The following is a 20,250-nucleotide window of genomic DNA, read 5'->3' on the forward strand; positions in this document are numbered from 1 at the left end:
TACCCTGTTAGAGTTTTCCCAGGGGTCAAACTGAACAAGAATGAAACTTCCCTTTCACAGCCATCAAACAACCTCGTGGGACAGTGGATGATTTGTTTGTTTGCTTCATATTTTATAACTATATTTCAATAGAATTTATTTCCTTTGCAACTCTATGTATTTTAAAACAGTCTTCTAAGAAAGGGTCCCTGGGTGTCATTAGACTTTCAGAAACACAAAAAAGATGAAGAGCCCCTCACTTTCGAGGTTCTGTCATTCTAGGCTCTGTAAGGCAGCCCCTTGAGTTTCTCCTTTCTATCCATCTGCTCCCTCTAGGGTCTCAATATTTAAAGACTTTGCCCAAGAGTAGCCTCCTCACCCCCACCCTCGAAAAATCGTAGAGCAGGCAAAGCCCATAGTAATTGAGCCAGTCCCAACTAAATCCCTTTCCTTACCTAAAATTCTCTGAAGTTGCCCATGGGGTCTTTCTCCCTGGGTGGGAACAGGGGTTAAAAAGTAATGGAGAGAAGCTGGCAGCTTCCACACAAGGCTTTCCTTTTCATGTTACATCAGTAAACGTTTGCCTCCACAAGTCTGATTAATTGTGATCTTGGGGCCTTTATGTTCTTTCCCCTCCTGCAGGCTGCAGGAAATAAATGGCTTCAATTTCGGATGAATACACATTTATTTGCCTTTGACTCCAGAGATGAAAATGCTGAGGCAGCAAGAGAGTGGGGGTTGGGGTGGGACACAGCCTGGGCACTCCAGGGAGGGCATCCTAGAGGAGAACTTATGGACCTGGCAGCACCCTCGGCGTGGAAGCTTTAGTGAGTTGTAGGAGGAAGGAAATGAAATCTGCTGATATTTAGTTCTCTTTGCCCTATACCATATTTTACATGTTATAAAGCAAATTTTCCAACATTCAGTTTCCTGCCCAACCCAGCATAATCCCCTTAGGGGTGCATTTTAATTAAGTCTCCATAGGCTTACTGCTTCTGTGAACTCTTTTGCTAAAATCTGTACTCTGAAGGAGTTCCTGAAGATAGCTTTTTTGTTTGTTTTTCTATTTTATTATTACTTAGGGAAGAGGGTTCAGTGGAAAGATTTGCTATCAGAGGACCTGGGTCTGCTTTTTATCCCTGTGTGACCTTGGGCTAGTTTAAGGTACTTCTCTGAAACTCAGTTTTGTCATCTGTAAAATGGGAAGGTTGGACTAGACTAGAAAACTTCTAAGGTCTTTTCTATCCTTAAATCTATGCTCTTTATGACTTCACAAATCAACACGCAGGGACTAGTTGTCTGGCCAACTTGGAAGTGCTTCATGGGGAAATTTGATTCACATTTTCATCCCCTAGAAACAGATTTGATGATAGTGTGACCCTGAACTGTTTGTTGCATCATCCCTGATAAGTGTCCTGGTCAAGTTGTTATTTCTGTTCAGGAAAACCCAAGATCCTGGGATCTCCCAGTAGGAAGACAAATCAGAGGTTGTTGAGTCCCTACAGAAATGATTATTCATTCATAATCCTGACAAATTATTCTGAGAGTTTAGATTGAAGATTTCCATGGTTGGGAAAATTTTCAGAGGCAGCCAAGTTTGTGTTTTAGACTGTTGGAATTGCCAGAAATTCTTCCTTAGATTGAGTTGTGACCTTCCTTTCTTTGGTTTTTACCCATATGTTCTAGCCCTACTCTTTGGCACCAAGCAGAAAAAGCCTAATCTTTCTATATGATGACAATTCCAATATATGGAAACATTACCTAATCACCTGCCACACCCACTGGAATCTTCTCTAAGCTGAATGCCCCAGGTTCCTTCAATTTATCCTTATATTTCATGTTTCTTCATCTTCCTCGTCATTCTCCAAAAGTTATAGGATTATAAAACCCAAGAGGTAGAATGCACGTCAAAGGCCTTGTAGTCCAACTTCTTTTAAGTGCCAATGCTTGGCACATAGAGGGCACTTAAATTCTGGTTTGCTTTCTTCCTTCCTCCCCCCATCCCTGCCTTAGGATGACAAGATAATTGTGACAAGATCATTTTATAAATGAGGAAATTGAGGCCTATAGAATTAAATGACTTACTCAGGGTCACATAGCTAGCTTTTAAGGGTCTGTGGTAGGATTTTAACCCAGGACTTCCTGAGGTGAAAGCTAATGCTCTGTCCCCTTCACCATCTCTCCTTTTTCATTTGAGAAAACTGAGACCCAGAAAGCTTAAGTGACTTGCCAGGATCACACAGGTAGTAATTATTAGAGGTGGAACTTGAGCCCAGGTTCTCTGTCTCCAGATCAGGTATGGTCTACAATGCTGCTTTCTTCCACTCTCACAACTTGAACCCATCTATAGCTTAGATGGGTTTCATGAACTGCTAAGGTAAAAAACCCAATCTCTTTGTTCTTAACTTCTTGGTGACGAGTCTGTTCTAGTGTTTGGCCAGCACTCACCCAATCATAGTCCTCGGAATTCTTCTTGAGAAGCAAGACACCCTTTGTTCATCTCTGTCCCTGTAGAACTGCTTTTATTTTTCTCACAGCACCCTCAAGACCACTGAGAGAAATCACATGCACAAGTTCTGAGATATAATTTATCTGGACCTATTGACTTGAACTCATTGGCAATTAGGAAGTCTCTCTTCAGACCACCTCATCTATCTTGGGTCTCAATACCCAATGAACTCCTTTCTAGTCTTAACATCATTCTGAATAGAAGAGCCAAGCAAATTACTGTGGAGTTAAATAGTTCTGGGTTTTTTCTCTGTTATTTATTGCTTTTGTCCCATCCACTCTAAGCAATGATCATTTTGCATTTTTGTTCTCTTCTCCCCATATAACTTAAAAATCCCTTTTTCTTTTTTTAAGTGGATCTATGATTTAATTGATATGGAAGACTCACAGTGAGTTAACTTTCTCTACAAATAAGATCAGTACCCACTTTACAATTTACATTCTCAGAGTGTAGCCAGAGGACAGTGAGAGGCTGAGGGATATGCCCTAAGTCTGTGTAATAGGAAGACCTTGGCTGAAGTCTTCCTGACCCTGAGGCCTGCTCTGTATCCACCAGGCTGCACGCTCTTTCTTGATAATCTTTAACTTTTTCAAAAGCCTCAGTTCACCCTGGGCTTTATTCTTCCCAAAATGCTTCTTATAGGTATGTCTGCCTTTTAGAGATGGACAGTGAGGAGGTGACTTGTGTTAATGCGCATCATGAGTTACAGTCCAGGGGTCTGGATGTCAAGTCCCCATCTCCAACTTTCACCTTCTTTCTCCTCTGCTCCCTCCTTCCAGTATGCTGGGCAAGACTTGCCTGACATTGATTTTACTGGAGAAATCCAATTCCTTCTGGCTTATAAGTTTCTTTGTGACATTATAATGTGAGCTATAAATCAATCTATTGTGTTTATTTTAAAAAGCAAAGAAAAAGCAATGGCATAGATGGAAGGAATTATGGAAGACGTAATGACTTCATTGTAAAGGGGATAAGTGTCCCATCTTCCAAGCACTGGATCTCCTTGAGGTCAATTCTCTTGTAAATTTTCAAAGCTATGAAACCCTATCATTTCTCTGTGGCCCTCCTATATTATTGTAATTTTATTAGATAGCAGGGGAATTGTTACCAGATATTATCTTAGAAATAGGGAAATTATGAGCTAATTTCAGGGCATCTTGACTTAATGAGAATGTTCTTCATGGAGGCTTCTAATATAAACCTTTAAAAATGCCAAGTGGAAGATATTTAAATCCTTTATCTGACAAGCCAAGACAAATCTTTTCTGCACACCAATTCCCGTTATCTGACCAAATTGCCACAGTATTTCTTTAATCTTTTCAGATTTTATTAATTAAATTTTGGCCATAGACATAGCTGTTTGCTGCTTCATCTCCAAGTGCAAGTTAAATTTTGGGCATCAGGACTTAACCTCTCTTTAAATTCCTCTCCTGAGATAGGCAGCCCTGGAGTGAAATAATTAACAGCAGGTGCTCTATTACCTTTGGATCCAGAGAAGAGCCCTTGGTATCCTTGCCCTCCCACCCTGCCCCTCACTCAGCTTCAGTTCCTTTGATCTGGTTTATCAAACTTTCTCATTTCTCCCACATAAACATGACCCAAAGCTTTTTTTCCCTGCAGTCCTTTAATGTCCCATTCTTTTTTTTTGGAGGGGGAGAGGGGGCAGTCAGGGTTAAGTGACTTTCCCAGGATCATGTAGCTAGTAAGTGTTTGAGGTCAGATTTCAACTCAGGTCCTCCTGACTCCCGGACTGAGGTTTCATCCACTGAGCCAACTTGCTGTCCCCTCTTGTCCCATTCTTAACCTGCAAAACATTCTCTTGCCTTTCTGTAATATTATATGCTCTTTGAAAAACTCCCTAAAGATGAACTGGCCAAGATGATAGACTTGGATGAATCAGTCCAGCCCAGCTTTCTTCACAACAGCTCCAACAAAGATCTGAGAAGCATGCCAGACAAGGCAGGGGCTGACTGCAGGGGGCAGGGGAGCAGTTCTGTGTCCTATTGTGGTTGCCGGGTGGAAGCTGTGGCTGACCTCCAGGCTGATGTGACCGTGTCTCAGAGCAGGGAGTGGTAGCCCAGTCAGCAGATCTAGCTCAGAGGTGGCCGGAGGCTGTGTTCTTGGCAAGGAAGAAGCAGGAACAGGAATGATCAGCAACTGTGTGGCACTGACCCTGGATTGAGTTCACAGATTCAGCCCCTACACTGGTTTGAGGCTGACACTCAGTGGACCAGGACAGGGAATTGAGGCCAAGGGGAAGCCTATAGTTCTGTCAGTCTGAACTTGCAGAGACTTCTAGCCAGCTGACAGGGACTAGGACCACACCAGAGCTCTATCTAGAGGTAAAGTTGAGTTCTTTCACTCAGACCCAAAATGGGGTCAGGATATTGCAAAACTCAGACCAGGTGGGCAGTAAGCCCACTATTTACATGAGATCAGACTGCTTGGGGGTACATTGCCAGTTTGCTTGGCTTGAGTCACCCCTGTGATCCTTGAAGAACACATCATTTAATACCTGAAGAAAGCATCATCAGGAACCCCAAGGCATAAAAATTAGGACCAAGCAATGCTCTGGTATTCCATTGTTGCAGAACTTAGCCCTAAAGGTGCAGAAAGAACTTAGCCCTAAAATAAAGTTCCTATGCAAGAACTATGGCAGAAAGAATGAATAAACAAAGATAAAGATCTGTTTTGGTGCCTGGGACTCCCAAGACACAAACACAGAAGAAGAAAATTGCCTCAAAAGAAAATGGCTAGGCCACAAGGTCAACCAACTTTACAGAAGAAATGAAACAAAAGTTTGCTTTTCTTTTTTAAGTTAAAAAATTATGTTATCAATGAAATGAGAATGCTGGAGAAAAAAATTAATAGCTTTAATTCAAGAGGCACCACACTTTACCCTAGTAACAGATGCCTTGAGAATTAGATGGAACCAAAAAGAAATTGACTTCATGAGAAAAGAAATATTAAAACAAAATCAAAAGACAAAATAAATTAGAAGAAAATGGAAGCTATTTCTTATCAAATACAACTGATCAGGAAAACATATCAGAAAGCAATAGCTTCAGCATCTTTGGGCTATCTTAAGACATAATAATAGCTAGGTTTCATATAGCACTTTGAGGTTTTCAAAGTGCTCCCCAAATATTATCTCATTTAATCCTTACAACAGTCCTTGGGAATAGACACTGTTATTACCTTCATTTTATAGGTGAAGAAAATGATACATGACCCCAAAAATGAACCCGGGTGCCATATTTTGACAAATAATCAAATGAAACTATCCAGATTTTTTGGAACCAGAAGACAGAGTAAAACTAGAAAGAATTTGCCAGTCACTTCCTGAAAGAAAACCTAAAGTTGAAAACTCCTCAGGATACCTTAGGATGCCATAGCAAAAATCCAGAACTTCCAAATCAAAGAAAGCAGCCAGGATTGCACAAGGTTTGGCAGATACCAATGTAAAGAAGTAGAGAGCTTGGAATAAAAGATTCCAAAAGTCAAAAGACTTGGGCTTATAGACAAGAATAACTTACCCAGCAAGACTAATTATAATCATCCAGGAGACTTATAGAAACAATGGAGAAATTTATTTTACATATATGGATGGAGAAGATTTTGTGACAAAATAAAAGATAGGAAAGGTCATAGAATATCAAATGGACATTTTTTATTACATATAAAGTTAAAAAATTTGCACACACACACACACACACACACACACACACACCACCACCACCACCACCACCACAACAACAACCAATGAAGCTAAAATTAGAAGAAAAACAGTTATCTGAAAACAAAAGTCTTTTTGGCAAGTTTCTATGATAAAGGTCTCATTTCTAAGATCTATAAGGAATTATTTAAATTATAAGAATGAGTCATTCCCTAAATTGTTCATTGTTAAATATTTATCAAAGGAAGACATTCAATTTATCAAAAGTGGTATGAAAATATGCTCCAAATCATTAATTAAGGAAGTTCAAATTAAAGCAACTTAGAGCTATGCTATCACATGTATTCGATTGGCAAAGATTTTTTTTGTTTTTTTCTTTTTATTTAGTTTTTTATTTTTCCCCGGTTTCTTGTAAAAACAATTTTAACATTCATTTTTAAAACTTTGAGTTCCAAATTCTCTCCTTTCTTTCCTGCCCAACCCCCCCCCCATTGAGAAGGCAAGCATTTCAATATAGATTATATATGTGTAGTCATGTAAAACATATCCATAGTAGTCCTGTTGTGGGGGGGAAAAAAACAGACCAAAAAAAAAAACCTCAAGAAAATCAAGTTTAAAAAGAGTATGCTTCCATCTGTATTCAGACACTATCAGTTCTGTGTCTGGGGATAGATAGCATTTTTCATCATAAGCCCTTCAGAGTTGTCTTTGATTGGCAAAAACTTTTAAAAAGAAAAACAAGAAGCATTATAGGGGCTTGCTGTAGAACATGCACATTAATGCTCTGTTGGTAGAGCTGTGACTTTTGCTCCAGTCATGGAAAGCAATTCAGAACTCTGATCAAAAAGTCATTAAACTGCATTCCCTTTAACCCAGCAATACCTTTTTGAGGCTTTTATCCCAAAGAAATAATTTTTTTTTTAAACACCTGAGAGGAAAAAGACATTTGAGCCAAAATATTTATAGCATTATTTTTGTGGTGGCAAAGAACTGGAAACTGAGGAAATGCCCATCAGTAGAAGAATGATTGAATGAATGAATTATGGCATTTAAATGTGATTCAGTACTGTTGTGTTTCAAGAAATTATGAAAAGAATGACTTCAGAAAAATCTGGAAAGATTTGTATGAACTTATACAGAGTAAAGTAAATGGTACCAGAGAACAATTTATACAAAATGAAAACATTTTAACAACAATCAACTTTGAAAAACTTAAAGCCACCAGTGAATGAAGTAACTGACCATGATTTCAGAGAATCAATGATAAAGCATGCTACCCACCTCCTGACAGAGAAGTGATGGGTTTGAAATACAGAAGGAGATATACATTGTAGACATGGACAAGGTAAACATTTTTTTTTACTTGACTGTACATATTTGTTAATAGAGGGTTTTTTTCTTTTAAATTGGAAATGATGTATAGGAGAGACAAAATAAATGGCTCTGAATTGAAAAATGAAATAAAATAGAAAAAAGTTGCTTAAAAATTTTCTACCTTGAATATCTGGTGTCTCTAAAACTTGAACTTGGTTTTCAAAGTCACTTCCAGTCCAGTCTATCATTGGTTACCTTTATGTACATTTTAAGACCTTGTATCTTTATTAGTTTAGAAATAGTGACTAGAATTGGGAATAGGGAACTCTTTTCTATGCCAGGCTACCTTTGCTACGCTTCTGTGGTGTTTCATATTTTTCAGAGCACTCACAACTGTTGTCTAACTTCATCTTTGTAATAACTCTGAAGTAGTTGAGGGAGGTAGTAACATTTTTGTAGGTGGAGAAAATTAACTGCAAAAAAAGGCTAATTAATTTGTCTAAGATCACACAGCAGGTCAGTGGTAGAGCTAGGCACAGAGCCCACATTTCCTGGTTCCTCTACTAATGGTCTTTCCATAAGTGGTCATTCTGCTATCTTTTCTCCCACGTTAACGAAAATGTGACTTTTGTACTTTCTCTTCAAAAGAAGGCCAATACCTAGCTATGTTCGATTAATCAAAGCCACTGCCATCATGACAACCAAATATACCTTATTGAATTCCATTTTATACCTAGCGCTTTTCAGGTTAACAACAGCAACAACATTTATTTAGGGCCTTCAGGTTTGCAAAGTAGTTTTCTTGCAATGACCACTCTAGACAGACAGGACCCAGGCATCTGGTGAGATCTTACTCTAGATTATAAGAGTTCTCTTCAGTAAAATCAAGGATCCACTTGGTGCCAGGAACACTCTTGGTCCAGGGTAAAGATAAAGAGAGGTAAGGATATGGAAACAACTAGGAAGATCATAGATCTAAATGAGGAAGGAATTGGGGTGGAGCCAAGATGGCCTAGTGAAAACAGGAATTCCACTGGGCTTTGGCTCCAACCACCCCCAATACCTGTAAAATATGACTCCAAACACATTTTAGAGCTACAGAACCCACGAAGTGACAGAGAGAAGTAAATCTTCCACTGAAGGCAGCCTAGCAGGCTGACAGGAAGAGTATCACACCTAACTGGGAGCTAAGCACAGTCCCCAGTGAGCTACGGTTCCGGCCCCAGGGTGGCCCTGACTGTGGCACAGACTGGCCAGGGTAGACTTCAGGAGAGTGAATCACCAGCAGCTGTGGCAGTTTCCAGACTTCTCAATCCATAAATACCAAAGAGAAAGTAAAAAGTCAATAGGGAACACTGTTGGAACCACATGATGGAAGAGTGCAGTCCAGGCCCCTGCCCTGGGGTGAGAAGTGGTAGAGGTGCAGCATGGGTGTGTCCAGAGCTCCTGGCCTGTAGATCATCGGGGAACAAAGCAACCATTCAGAGGGTAATCACTCTTGCTTTGACCTGCTTGGATCTGGATCATGATCTTGGGTGGTGGTCCTGGGGTATGTGGCAGTGTGCCAGAGCTTGGGGTGTCTCTAGAGAGGGTGCCCTCCTCAGACCTCTGACAACATTTGTGAAAACCCCAATGATTTGGAACATAGCTCTCTGCAATCTGGAAGCAGAGTCCTACTGTGGCAAACAGCTCAAAACACAAGTCATTGGCTGGCAAGATGAGCAAGCAGAGGAAGCACAATCAGACCACAGAATCCTTTTTTGGAGACAGAAAGGATCAAAACATGGAATCAGAAGTCAATGAAGTCAGAACTCCTGCATCAAAAGCTCCCAAGAAAAATAGAATTGGTTACAGGCCATGGAGGAGCTCAAGAAGGATTCCAAAAATCAAGTAAGAGAAGTGGAGGAAAAAATGGGAAGAGAAATGAGAATGATGCAAGAAAATCATGAAAAGTGAGTCAACAGACTGCTAAAGGAGACCCAAAGTAATACTGAAGAAAATAACACCTTAAAAAAATAGACTAACTCAAATGGAAAAAGAGGCTCAAAAAGCCAATGAAGAGAAGAATGCCTTAAAAAGTCAAATTGCTCAGAGAAAAAAGGAATTTCAAAAACTCACTGAAGAGAATAATTCCTTCAAAATTAGATTGGAGCAAATGGAAGCTAATGGCTTTATGAGAAATCAAGATATTGTAAAACAGATCCAAACAAATGAAAAAATAGAAGGCAGGCAAAGTGAAATATCTCATTGGAAAAACCACTGACCTGGAAAATCTATCCAGGACAAATAATTTTAAAATTACTGGACTACCTGAAAGCCATGATAAAAAAAAAAGAGCCTAGAAATCATCCTTCAAGAAATTCTCAAGGAAAATTGTCCTGATATTCTAGAACCAGAGGGCAAAATAGAAATTGAAAGAATTCACTGATTGCCTCTTGAAAAAGATCCCAAAAAGAAAACTCCAGGGAATATTATAGCCAAATTCCAGAGTTCCCAGGTCAAAGAGAAAATATTACAAGCAGCCAGGAAGAAATAATTTGAGTATTGTGGAAACACAATGAGGGTAACACAAGACCTATGGGATATTCCAGAGGTCAAAGGAGCTAGGATTAAAACCAAGAATCCCCTACCCAGCAAAATTGAGTATAATGTTTCAAGGGAAAATATAGTCATTCAATAAAATAGAGGACTTTCAAGCATTCTTGATGAAAAAACAGAGCTGAACAGAAAATTTGACTTTCAAATACAAGAAGCAAGAGAAGCATGAGAAGGTAAACAGGAAAAAAAATCATACAGAACTCATTAAAGTTGAACTATTTACATTCCTGCATGGAAAAACGATAATGTAACTCATGAAACTTTTCTAAGTATGAGGATAGTTGAAGGGAATATATATGTATTCATGTATAGGAGGGTGTATGTGTGTATAGATGCATATGTGAGTGTGTGTATATGTATGCATAGACAGAGGGCACAGGATCAATTGAACAGGAAGGGATGACACCAAAAAAATAAAATTGAGAGGTGAGAGAGGAATATAATGAGAGAAGGAGAAAAGGAGAGATAGAATAGGGCAAATTATCCTATAAAAAAAAAGTCAAGAGAAAACTGTTATGATGGAAGGGAAGAGCAGGAAGGTGAAAGAGAATGAGTCAACTTTACTCTCATTGAATTTGGCTTAAGGTGGGAATAACATACACACTCATTTGGGTATCTTGCCCTACAGGAAAGTGAGGGGGGATTAAGAGGGGGAATGATGGAGGGGAGGGCAGGTTGGGGGGTAGTTAGAAGCACATAGGTTTGAAAAGTGACAGGGTCAAGGTAGAGAATAGAATGGGTGGGGATGGGATAGGATGGAAGGAAATGTGGTTAGTCTTTCACAATATAACTACTATGGAAATGTTCTGTGTAACTACACATGTACAACCTATATTGAATTCCTTATCTTCCCAGTGGGGGTGGGAAGGAGGGAAGAAGGAAAAGAATCTGGAAATCAAAGTTTTTAAAAAGAAATGTTTAAAAAAATTGTTTTTTGCATGCAACTGGGAAATAAGATATGCAGGCCCTGGGGTATAGAAATCCATCTTTCCCTACTAGAAAGTTAGAGGGGGATGGGGGAGGATATAAGAGAGAGCAGATTGGGGGAAAGGGTACTCTGCAGGCTCACTGTCTTGGGGTGGGGGTAGGGGAAAGATGGGGAGAAATTTTGTAACTCAAAATATTGTGGAAATGAATGTTGAAAACTAAAAATAAATTTTAATTTTTAAAATGACAAAAAAAAATAGATATGGAAGGGATCCCATCTAGTCTAATCCCCTTCTTTTACAGATGAGGGATTTGAGTACCAGGGAAGCTGACTTGAATAAGGTTACAAAGGTAATAAGTTTTCAGGGGCAAAATTTGAACCCAGATCCTCTGATTTCAGAACCAATAGTTTTTTGAGTCCACATATTCAAGCTTCCTGTCATTTGAGGATTGTATGGGGTATGAGGGTATGTACAGTGACACATACAAAGAATCAGTAAGACGTGGGTCGAAATCTCACTTGAGACTTACTTAGTACCATGATCTTGATCTTAGAACACCTCTCTGAGGTTTTTCTGTGAAATGAAGAGCTTGAACTATATGATCCATGAGGTCCTTTCCATTTCCAAGTCTACTACAGCATGTGCACTTTTATTGTCTCCTCATACTCCCGCCACTTAACTGCTGGTGCCTTTTATAGTGCTACACTGCCCCTCTTTTCTATGGTTTTCTCTACCTTGAAGATGTCTTCTACTCCTACAGTCTCAGATTTCAGCATATTCTGATTATAGTCTTCCTTTCCAGTATTCACCTTCTAGCTCCAGGAAACTAGGTGGTTCACTGGCCTGAGACACTTAACACCTGTGCAACTTAGGACAATTCACTTAACCTCCGTCTTCCTCAGTTTCCTCATCTGTAGAATGGGGATAATAATAGCACCTTCTTCATACAGTTGTTGTGAGGATTGAATGAGATAGTATTTGTAATGAACTTAACATAGTGCCTAGGACATAGTAGGCGCTTAATTAATACTTGTTCTTTCCCCTCTTTCCCCCTTCCATGCACGCCGCCTTCCAGATCAATTGGACTACTGGTTATTTCCAAAGACCTTGGAGCATTCTCTTATCTCTTGCAGCCATGTAAACTACCATTGCCCATAACCAGAACCGCAAAGCTCACACAGCCAGAACATTACTACCCTTTGCCCTCCTCCCCCATAGCCTGTGACATAAAGACAACAACTCCCAGTATTCCCAACTTAGGCTTAAATCCTTACCCCATTCCCACCAGTGTCACAGCTCACTGTTATGTTCTCTTGCTTCATTCAACATCAAGCTTGAATCAGACCTTCTTCAAGAAGCCTTTCTCAGTTCCTCCACTGTTAGTGCCTTTCCTTTGTGACTGTTTTCCATCTATTCTGTATGTATGTTACAGGTATGTAATTGTTCACATGTTGATGACAACTAGACTGTGAGATCCTTGGTCACACAGACTATTTTTTCCTTTTTGTTTGTAACCTTGGCACTTAATACAATTTCTAGTGCATAGTAAATGTTTAATAAATGCTTAATGCCTGCCTTGAATGACTAGAGACTTAATAAATATGGGATAAATGAACGGCATTATCAATGTTCAGGGCAGAGAACACTGATTTTGGAGTCAGACGACCTGGATTCACATATTGCCTCGGACGCTTGCTATCTGTGTGACTTTGGGAATTCACTTAACACCTATTGTCTTCATCTTCGTCATCCCTCTCTTGTCCTCATGAGAGGGCTAGATCAGAGGATGTCTGAAATTTTTTGCAGCACTAGATCTAAGACCTTGTGAATGTTAAGTGATGTTCAGAACAAAGGAGTTGACTGACCCGGTGTACTATATGCCCTGATTATGGCAAATCTGGAATAGTGTATCCATTCAGAGTAATATATTTGAGAAAGGACACTGACAAACTTGGGTCTGTTCAGAGGAAGATGGCCAGGGCAGGGAAGGGATTTGAGACCCTGGAATGGAGATGAAGAAAGAAGAAAATGCTGTCAACGCTGTCTTCAAGAAATTGAAACACTTGTTCTGTTTGGCCTCAGAGAGTAGCACAAGAGGCAATAGTCGTAGAGAAAGTCGTAGAGAAACAAATTTAGATTTTATGTAAAGAAAAAGTTCCTATTAGAGTTTTCCAGGAGTGGAATGGATTTTTTTGGAACCCAATGAACTCTCACTCCCTGGACAACTTCAAGCAGTGGTGGAATGACCACTTGCCAGGGCTATTGTGGAGGAGGATTGCTTTTTCTTCAGTTATGGGCTGTTCTAAATGGCCCCAGGCTTGCTTCCAACTCTGGGGTTCTGGAATTGTGCCCTCAGAACCACGGACAGCTCCCAGTTATCCTTGAAGGGGGTCACTTGCAGGTTTTTTGTGTGGCCTCTTCCTTCCCCAAATCTGGCCAGGACCTCTATTAAGTACTGCCAAAGGCCAAGCAAGCCAGGGTTGGACTCAGAATGAGGTGGGTGTGTCCTCAATATTAGCTTATAGTTATATAGTATTCTACAGTTTACAAAAGTAGAGTGTGTGTGTATGAATATCTCCGAGTCAAAAATAAACAATTTCAGAATAATCACCATTTTGCAATATCTGGGCTTCTTTTTCCTTTAGTGCAGATAATCATTTGATGGTCATGATATGTTAGTAGCAAATTGGAATTTAGAGCTGGGGTTGAGGATACGTTATTTTTTAGTCCTCCTGAGTCACCAGGTTCCAGAGTAAAAGACAGTATCTTCCTTGCCCTACTCACCTCTCTTTTTGTTCCACTTTGCAGATTTGAAACTTTTGAGGTGAACAGCTTTGAACAATTTTGTATCAACTATGCAAATGAAAAACTCCAGCAGCAATTCAACTGGGTAAGCCTCTTATTCCGACTCATTGGGTAGACTCCCTTTGTTTCACTGGTGGAATTGCTCAAGATGCTCTTTTTTGCTCCCCTATGATAATTTTGTATGTTCTAGTCTTATTCCTTGGATTTCAGTGAGTGCCTTTGGCATCAAGAGGAACAGCCCATACTATACTATACTATACTATACTACACTATACTATACTATACTATACTATACCATACATACCAGGAGGTCTGAATCTAGGTGATATACTGTCTGACTTCTGATCACCCTTGGCTCTTGTGTAGTCCAAACTCTGATGTAGCCCGGATTACTTAAAGCCACGTTTAGTGATTTCTGTGGTTTCAGCAGAGATGGGTGGTTTGAATGATGTGAGGGGAGGTCCCAGGTGGGAAAATAGAAACATCTGAATAAATCATACCCCAATGGTGATCAGAAGCTGAATCTGGGAATTGTTAACTGTTTTCAGAATCTATGGAGTTTAAGGTAGCCTAAAGAGAGATTCATTTCTTCTGGGACACCTAACTCCCCTGGTCTGGTGCTCCAGCATTCCATCAAAATGTAACTCTTCCTCACTCACCTCTGACCCCAGCATGTCTTCAAACTGGAGCAAGAAGAATATATGAAGGAGCAAATCCCATGGACCCTGATCGATTTTTATGATAACCAGCCTTGCATCGACCTGATAGAAGCCAAGCTTGGCATCTTGGACCTGTTGGATGAAGAATGCAAGGTAAAATTAATTCTGCCTTTGAAATCATCAGGTCCCAGCTCATTGTATCCAATTCAAAAGATATTTTGAAGTGTGTGTGTGTGTGTGTGTGTGTGTGCGCGCGTGTGTGTGTGCGTGTGTGTGTGCGTGTGTGTGTGGGAAGGGGGGGGTGTGGAGGGTTGTGCACAGGCTAGGTCCTAGGAGCATAAGGATAGAAATGAAACAGTTCCCACCATCAAGGAACTTACATTCTTTGGGGAGTGGTTGGAGGTATGTCTTAGGTGAGGAGAGATAACCTTTTGCCAGCCCTCAATTCTAAGACTTCATCTCTAATTAACAAGCCTTTGGAGCTGGAAGCAAGAGTGCACCTGCATTCTCCACTCAGTGAATTCAGCAGGTAGGCAGAGCCAGCAGGCAGTGTTCAAGGAGACCTTCATCCAGCTTGCTCAGAAAGCTACCACACAGAGAAACAGAAGCCTCCTTTTACACATATGCAAGATCAGGGGGAGGGAGGTGATGTTCACAAAGAGTGCCTTTCCTTGCTTTTCAGCCCCTTTCCGACCTTTCTGAACCAAAAATGAATTAGGTACCTTAATCCTTTCTCTAATAACCAAGAAAGAATCCAGAACATCTGGACAGAAGTACTACAGAGAGTGAGCTCTCCTTAAGGGCAGGGACCATGCCCATTGCATAGCATGTATTGCACCTAACGGATGTAAGTGCTTGGTCAGTGTGAATGGAAAGGAACATGGGCTTCAGTGAAATTCACCAGGGAGAGGCAGATTGGTATGAAGGGAAAAAAGTGTGACCTTGAGCAAAACACAATCCTTTATTGGGTCTTGTCTTTCTCCTCCGTGAAATGAAAGTGCTTAAAACTGGATGCTCCTTAAGGTCTCTTCTGGGGCAAAACTGCGATCCCATAATGAGCAAACCTGAATTCTAGTTTTGGAATGTTATAATCAATTTAGATTTGAAAAGGACCTAAAACCACCTAAATTTTACAAATGAGGAAAATAAGATTCAGAGAGGTTGAATATTGTTTGGGGTCATTGGGGTAGCAAGTAGCTTAGCTAGAATTTGAACACCAGGTCTTGAACCTGCAATAAAATCCTTTTTCAGTTGCTGCCATTAATGTAGTGACATTGCATTCTCCACTCAATGAATTCTTGGGCAAGTCACTCCAACTCACTGGGTCTATTTCCTCATTTAAAAGATCATTGGGGTTTGAATAAAGTGTCTCTAAGGTTCCTTTAAGGTCCCTGACAGGAGTTCTTAGCCTAGAGTCCATGGACAGATTTCAGAGGATCTGTAAATTTGATGTTGTAATTGTTAATATTTTGATAAATTTTCAATATAATTGGTTTCCTTTATGATCATATTTATTTTATTAATTTAAAAATATTTTGAGAAAAGACTATAATCTTTACCAGACTGATAAAGAGATCCTCAACATAACAAGAAGTTAAAAACCCAGTTCTGGTTTTTAATGTATAAAAATATGTAAATGGAGAAGAAGTTGCCTTGCCCCTTGGTACTAGAGCTTAAGTAATCTGTGTCAGAAATGGGGCTTTAACTCCTAATGTTCTGATTCTGAGGCTGGCTTTCTGCTATATCATCCACAGGTCCTCTCAAGTTAGTGAATGGGATAGCTCAAATGGTGTGATCTGAGAGATTCAATGGGAAACATCCTTCCTGGTGGGAGTAATCAAGGAAAACTCCCTAGAGGAGGAAGCACATGAGTTTGCTCTCTCAAAATGAATTTGGAAAGCTAAGCTTGGAAACAGTGTGGAGTTGACATGATTCTTTCCCTGACTATAACACTTAGACAGGATCTTATGAATTAAGTCACTTAGCCTTATGAATTAAGCCACTGAGCCTCAGATGTGGCTTAGATCTTTGTGGGTATTTATTCATTTTTTTAAAATATCAATTTTATTGATGCATTTTATTTTTATATCACATCCATGTGAGACAGGATGAGCCCCATCATGTAACAAAGAAAAAAAATCAAACAAAATCAACTGACACAATGCCCTTGTCTGACTTTCTGTACCTATTGTTGTCCTCATATTTCTACCACAAGGAAGAAATTACTTCCTCCTTTCCTCTCCTGGGTTGTTGTGGTTGTTGAGATTGTATCAGTTGTTATGATTACTTAGTAAGGTTTTTTTCATTTGTTATTGTAGTCATTGTTTATATTGTTTTCCTGGCTCTGCTTAATTTACTACATCAAGTCTTCCCGTGTTTCTCTGCGTTTCTTTGGGTATTTTTTGTATTAGTGTTGTATTCAATATTCAGGGCTGTCTGTATGTACAGAGTAAGTAGGTAACTGCCTGTAGCACTAGGAGCCTTCTGCCGCCATGCAGGAGCAACAGTGCCTGAAATTCTACTCTTAGCCATCCCATTGGGTTACGGGTATTATCTCTCCAAACTCTCTTTTAAAATGAAAATTCCCCCAGTAGGACTAGCATGTCATTCATTGAATATTAATGTGAATTTAGTCAGATCTTTTCCAATTTTACATCTGTGAAAATTGGAAGGTTTAATTGGGGATGGTGGCAAATTTTTATGGCAATACCCCTGTAAAAAGAAAGGAAGATAATTTTAGAGCATGAAGAGAAGAGAGGACAAAACTTGGGAGAATGCCAGAGCGGGAGATTCTGGGCATGCAGAGAGCAGGATGTGAGCCTCAAACACCCAACTGTACCTACTCTATAATGTCTGTCCCTTGGTTGCCCTCATGTTTCATTTTAAATATATAGATATCTTGGCTTGGCTTAATCCCTAGAAAGAGGGAAGCCACGTGGTGATGTGGAAAGAATGCTAGATTGGGAGGCAGAGGGCTTGGATACCTATCTCGATTTTCTACTTATCACTTACATGACATGCTCTAGCATGTCACTTCCCTTCCCTGTTCCTCAGTTTCCTTATGTATAGAATTGGCATGTTGGAGTAGTTGGCTTCTGTGGTTCCTTTGACCTTCTCCTCTGAGGTCCCTTACAGATAGAGATCTATGATCCTATGTGATTGGAACAATGGAGAACAAAAAATAAAAAAAATATATATATATATATATACTTGTATCAGTGTGTAAAATGAAGAGGTCAGAATCATTGACCTTTAAGGATTCTGCCAAGTTCTAATACTGTGATACTATATGTTTGGTCATTATAGTTTGTGTATGTCAGCCATTGCCAAGTAACACTATTTTCATCTGTCTTCTCTAAACTTCTGAAACCTCTAAACTCTTCTAAAAGGCCACCTCATAATCAGTCAAAAAAAAAGAAAAAACATAGCTGTGTTTCCCCATTGCATTCACATGACTTAATGCTGCAAGTACTTTAAGTGGGGTTATTGTGATTTCTAGCTTGGTAACCCTCCTGCCTTTTTATTTTTAAGTCATCACCCTCTGGAAGGACTTGCTGGGGCAGCCAGATTGGGAGAATTCAAGTTACCAAAAGGATTCCCAGGGTTTTTGATATTAGCTAAGAGAGAAGTTTTGTGTACCTCAAGGGTATGCGTTAGCACAGTGTAATGGAAAAGGCACTTGTCTATAAAATAGGCTGAGTCTACAAAAGCCAACATTCAGGGTTGCTTAGAGAAAAGTATTGTGCAAACCTCTAATGTGAGGCAATAGCATTATGATTCCGGAGAGAGAGCGTCTTCCAGGGAGTGGGAGAAGTCACCTAGATACTGGAGGTTGAGAAGTAGGTCAGTAGTAAGGAAACTGGTGCAGCAAATATAGATTAACTTTTTTCCAAAAGTTGGAGGTTAAGAAGAAGTAGCAAGAGAAGATAATAAGTCAAGGGGTAGAAGGATGGAGAGAAACTTGTTTTAGGTAGATAGAGACTTAAATATGCTAGTGTGCTGGGTGGGGGGGAGGGAGTTTGTGTAGAGGGAAGAGATTAAAGATGCAGGAAAGTAGAGTGAGGGAATAATTGATGAATGAAGATGGGCAGGGTTAGGATCACGGGGAGATAAGGTAAAGAGAAGAGGCCATGGGGGTTCTCTGCTAAGAATGAAGGTGGTATAAATAAAGGGAGTGGGGTTGGGAATTTAAGAATAAAAGTTTTTAGATAAGCTGCTGTGAGGCAAGTATCATTGGGTATTCAACAGCAGAGCAGCAAAGGCCTTGCAGAGCTTCAGTCAAGACCCAATTGAGGTTGGATTGCTTGAATTTATAGCTGCATGATTTCATTATTTTTTCTCTAGCTCTACTCCAAATGGGTAGAGAAAATGGGAATTTGTATCAGTGTATTAGTGTCAGAGATTAAGGTGTAAATGTGAATAAGCAGAGAAGTGAGAGAGTCTTGAGTGCTGCAGAGGATACGCATTGAAATAACTGACTGTGGCAAGGAAAGTAGGACAAGTTGCAAAAACACAAGCTAATGGTCAGGGAGGAGGAGAATAGGGTTCTAGATCTTGGAGGTGGTTCATTTCCAAAGGAAGGTAGAGATAAAGGTGTCAAGAGAACTAAGTAAATCCAGAGTGGTGATTCGTAGCTAAAGATCCACTTAGAAAACTTTAGTGTAGTGCCCAAGGGTTATGATCCTTTTCTGTTCAACATTGATATTAAAATTGAGTAAAATGTAGATTTTATAAACATGGAGATTGAACCTGGGATTTCATTGATAGAGGGAACAGCCCAATGTGATCATTCTACAAAGGTAGGGTGGCACTTTCTCTGTACCTTTTAGTCTACAAAGTTTTCCAGAACACTGAGAGGTTAAATAAATCTCCCAGGGTTTCATAGCCTTATATAAACTTATGAAAGGCCTAAATTTGCTAGACAGAATAGATAAGCAATTGAATGACTCAGACCTGGGGTTTGAACCCCAGTCCCTTGCTACCATCATGGAAAATGTCTACTGCAGAATTGTCACCATTATTATCATTATCATCACTAATATGAATATAGTGTAAACTTTACAGAGAGCTTTACATACATTATTCTATCTCTAACCTTTTTGGTGTAAATAATATAGGTATTATTGTTTTGCAGAGAAGGGAATAGGCTTAAAGAGGTCAAGTGACTTGACCATAGTCATACAATTAGAAGTGCTCAAGGTTGGATTTAAAGCCATTCAAGGTGACATTTCAACCCTGGTCTTCTTGACCCCAAGTTGAGTGTTCTTATCAGCTATGACAGGCTGTCTCAGATGGAAAAAAGATTTCCTTTTTTATGCTTATAAGGTGCTATGCTAACTTTAAGGCACTATTATCAGATATGACGCTGATGATGCCCTATGATGATTAGTTAAAAGAACTGAAGATATTTAGGTTGGATAAAAGACTTAGTTGAGAATGGATGGTAGAGGATAGATGAATGCTTATAAGGGTATTATGTAGGACAGAGATCAGCCTTGCTCTGCTCATTCTTACTTTAGTAGGTGGGAACAGCTTCCTGGCATTATCCCTGTTCATGATATCCCCTCTAAAAGAAAGGCATCCCCAAGCCCAGCAGTGCACAATGCAGTACAGAAGACAATCTGCCCCAGTTAAGTCCACTTGTGCTTTAACGGGAAGTAGCCTATTCTCCAGATAATCCAGTCCACATCCCGGCCTCCAGAAAGATGGGGGAGGGGGGGAGTGGAGATGGCAGGAAGGGAGCACAGTAGTGGGATAAGTAAGACCCTACAAGAGAGATGC

At 39.9% G+C, this 20,250-nt stretch overlaps 1 protein-coding gene across 4 annotated transcripts in view; it reads left to right on the forward strand.

The window, feature by feature from the left end:
• MYO5B (myosin VB) overlaps positions 1-20,250 on the forward strand; it is a 565,409-nt gene that overhangs the window by 343,731 nt on the left and 201,428 nt on the right. For all 4 annotated transcript variants that reach the window (XM_069104353.1, XM_069104327.1, XM_069104336.1 and 1 more), the window contains 2 exons: positions 13,814-13,895; positions 14,482-14,622. In XM_069104353.1, coding sequence (XP_068960454.1) covers positions 13,814-13,895; positions 14,482-14,622 — 223 coding nt within the window. The remainder of the gene's footprint in view (positions 1-13,813; positions 13,896-14,481; positions 14,623-20,250) is intronic.

Source organism: Petaurus breviceps, unplaced genomic scaffold (genome assembly GCF_028583685.1).
Source record: "Petaurus breviceps papuanus isolate PSGF00001 unplaced genomic scaffold, PetGlider_PUasm1.0 131, whole genome shotgun sequence".
In the NCBI taxonomy this organism is placed as follows: Eukaryota; Metazoa; Chordata; class Mammalia; order Diprotodontia; family Petauridae; genus Petaurus; species Petaurus breviceps.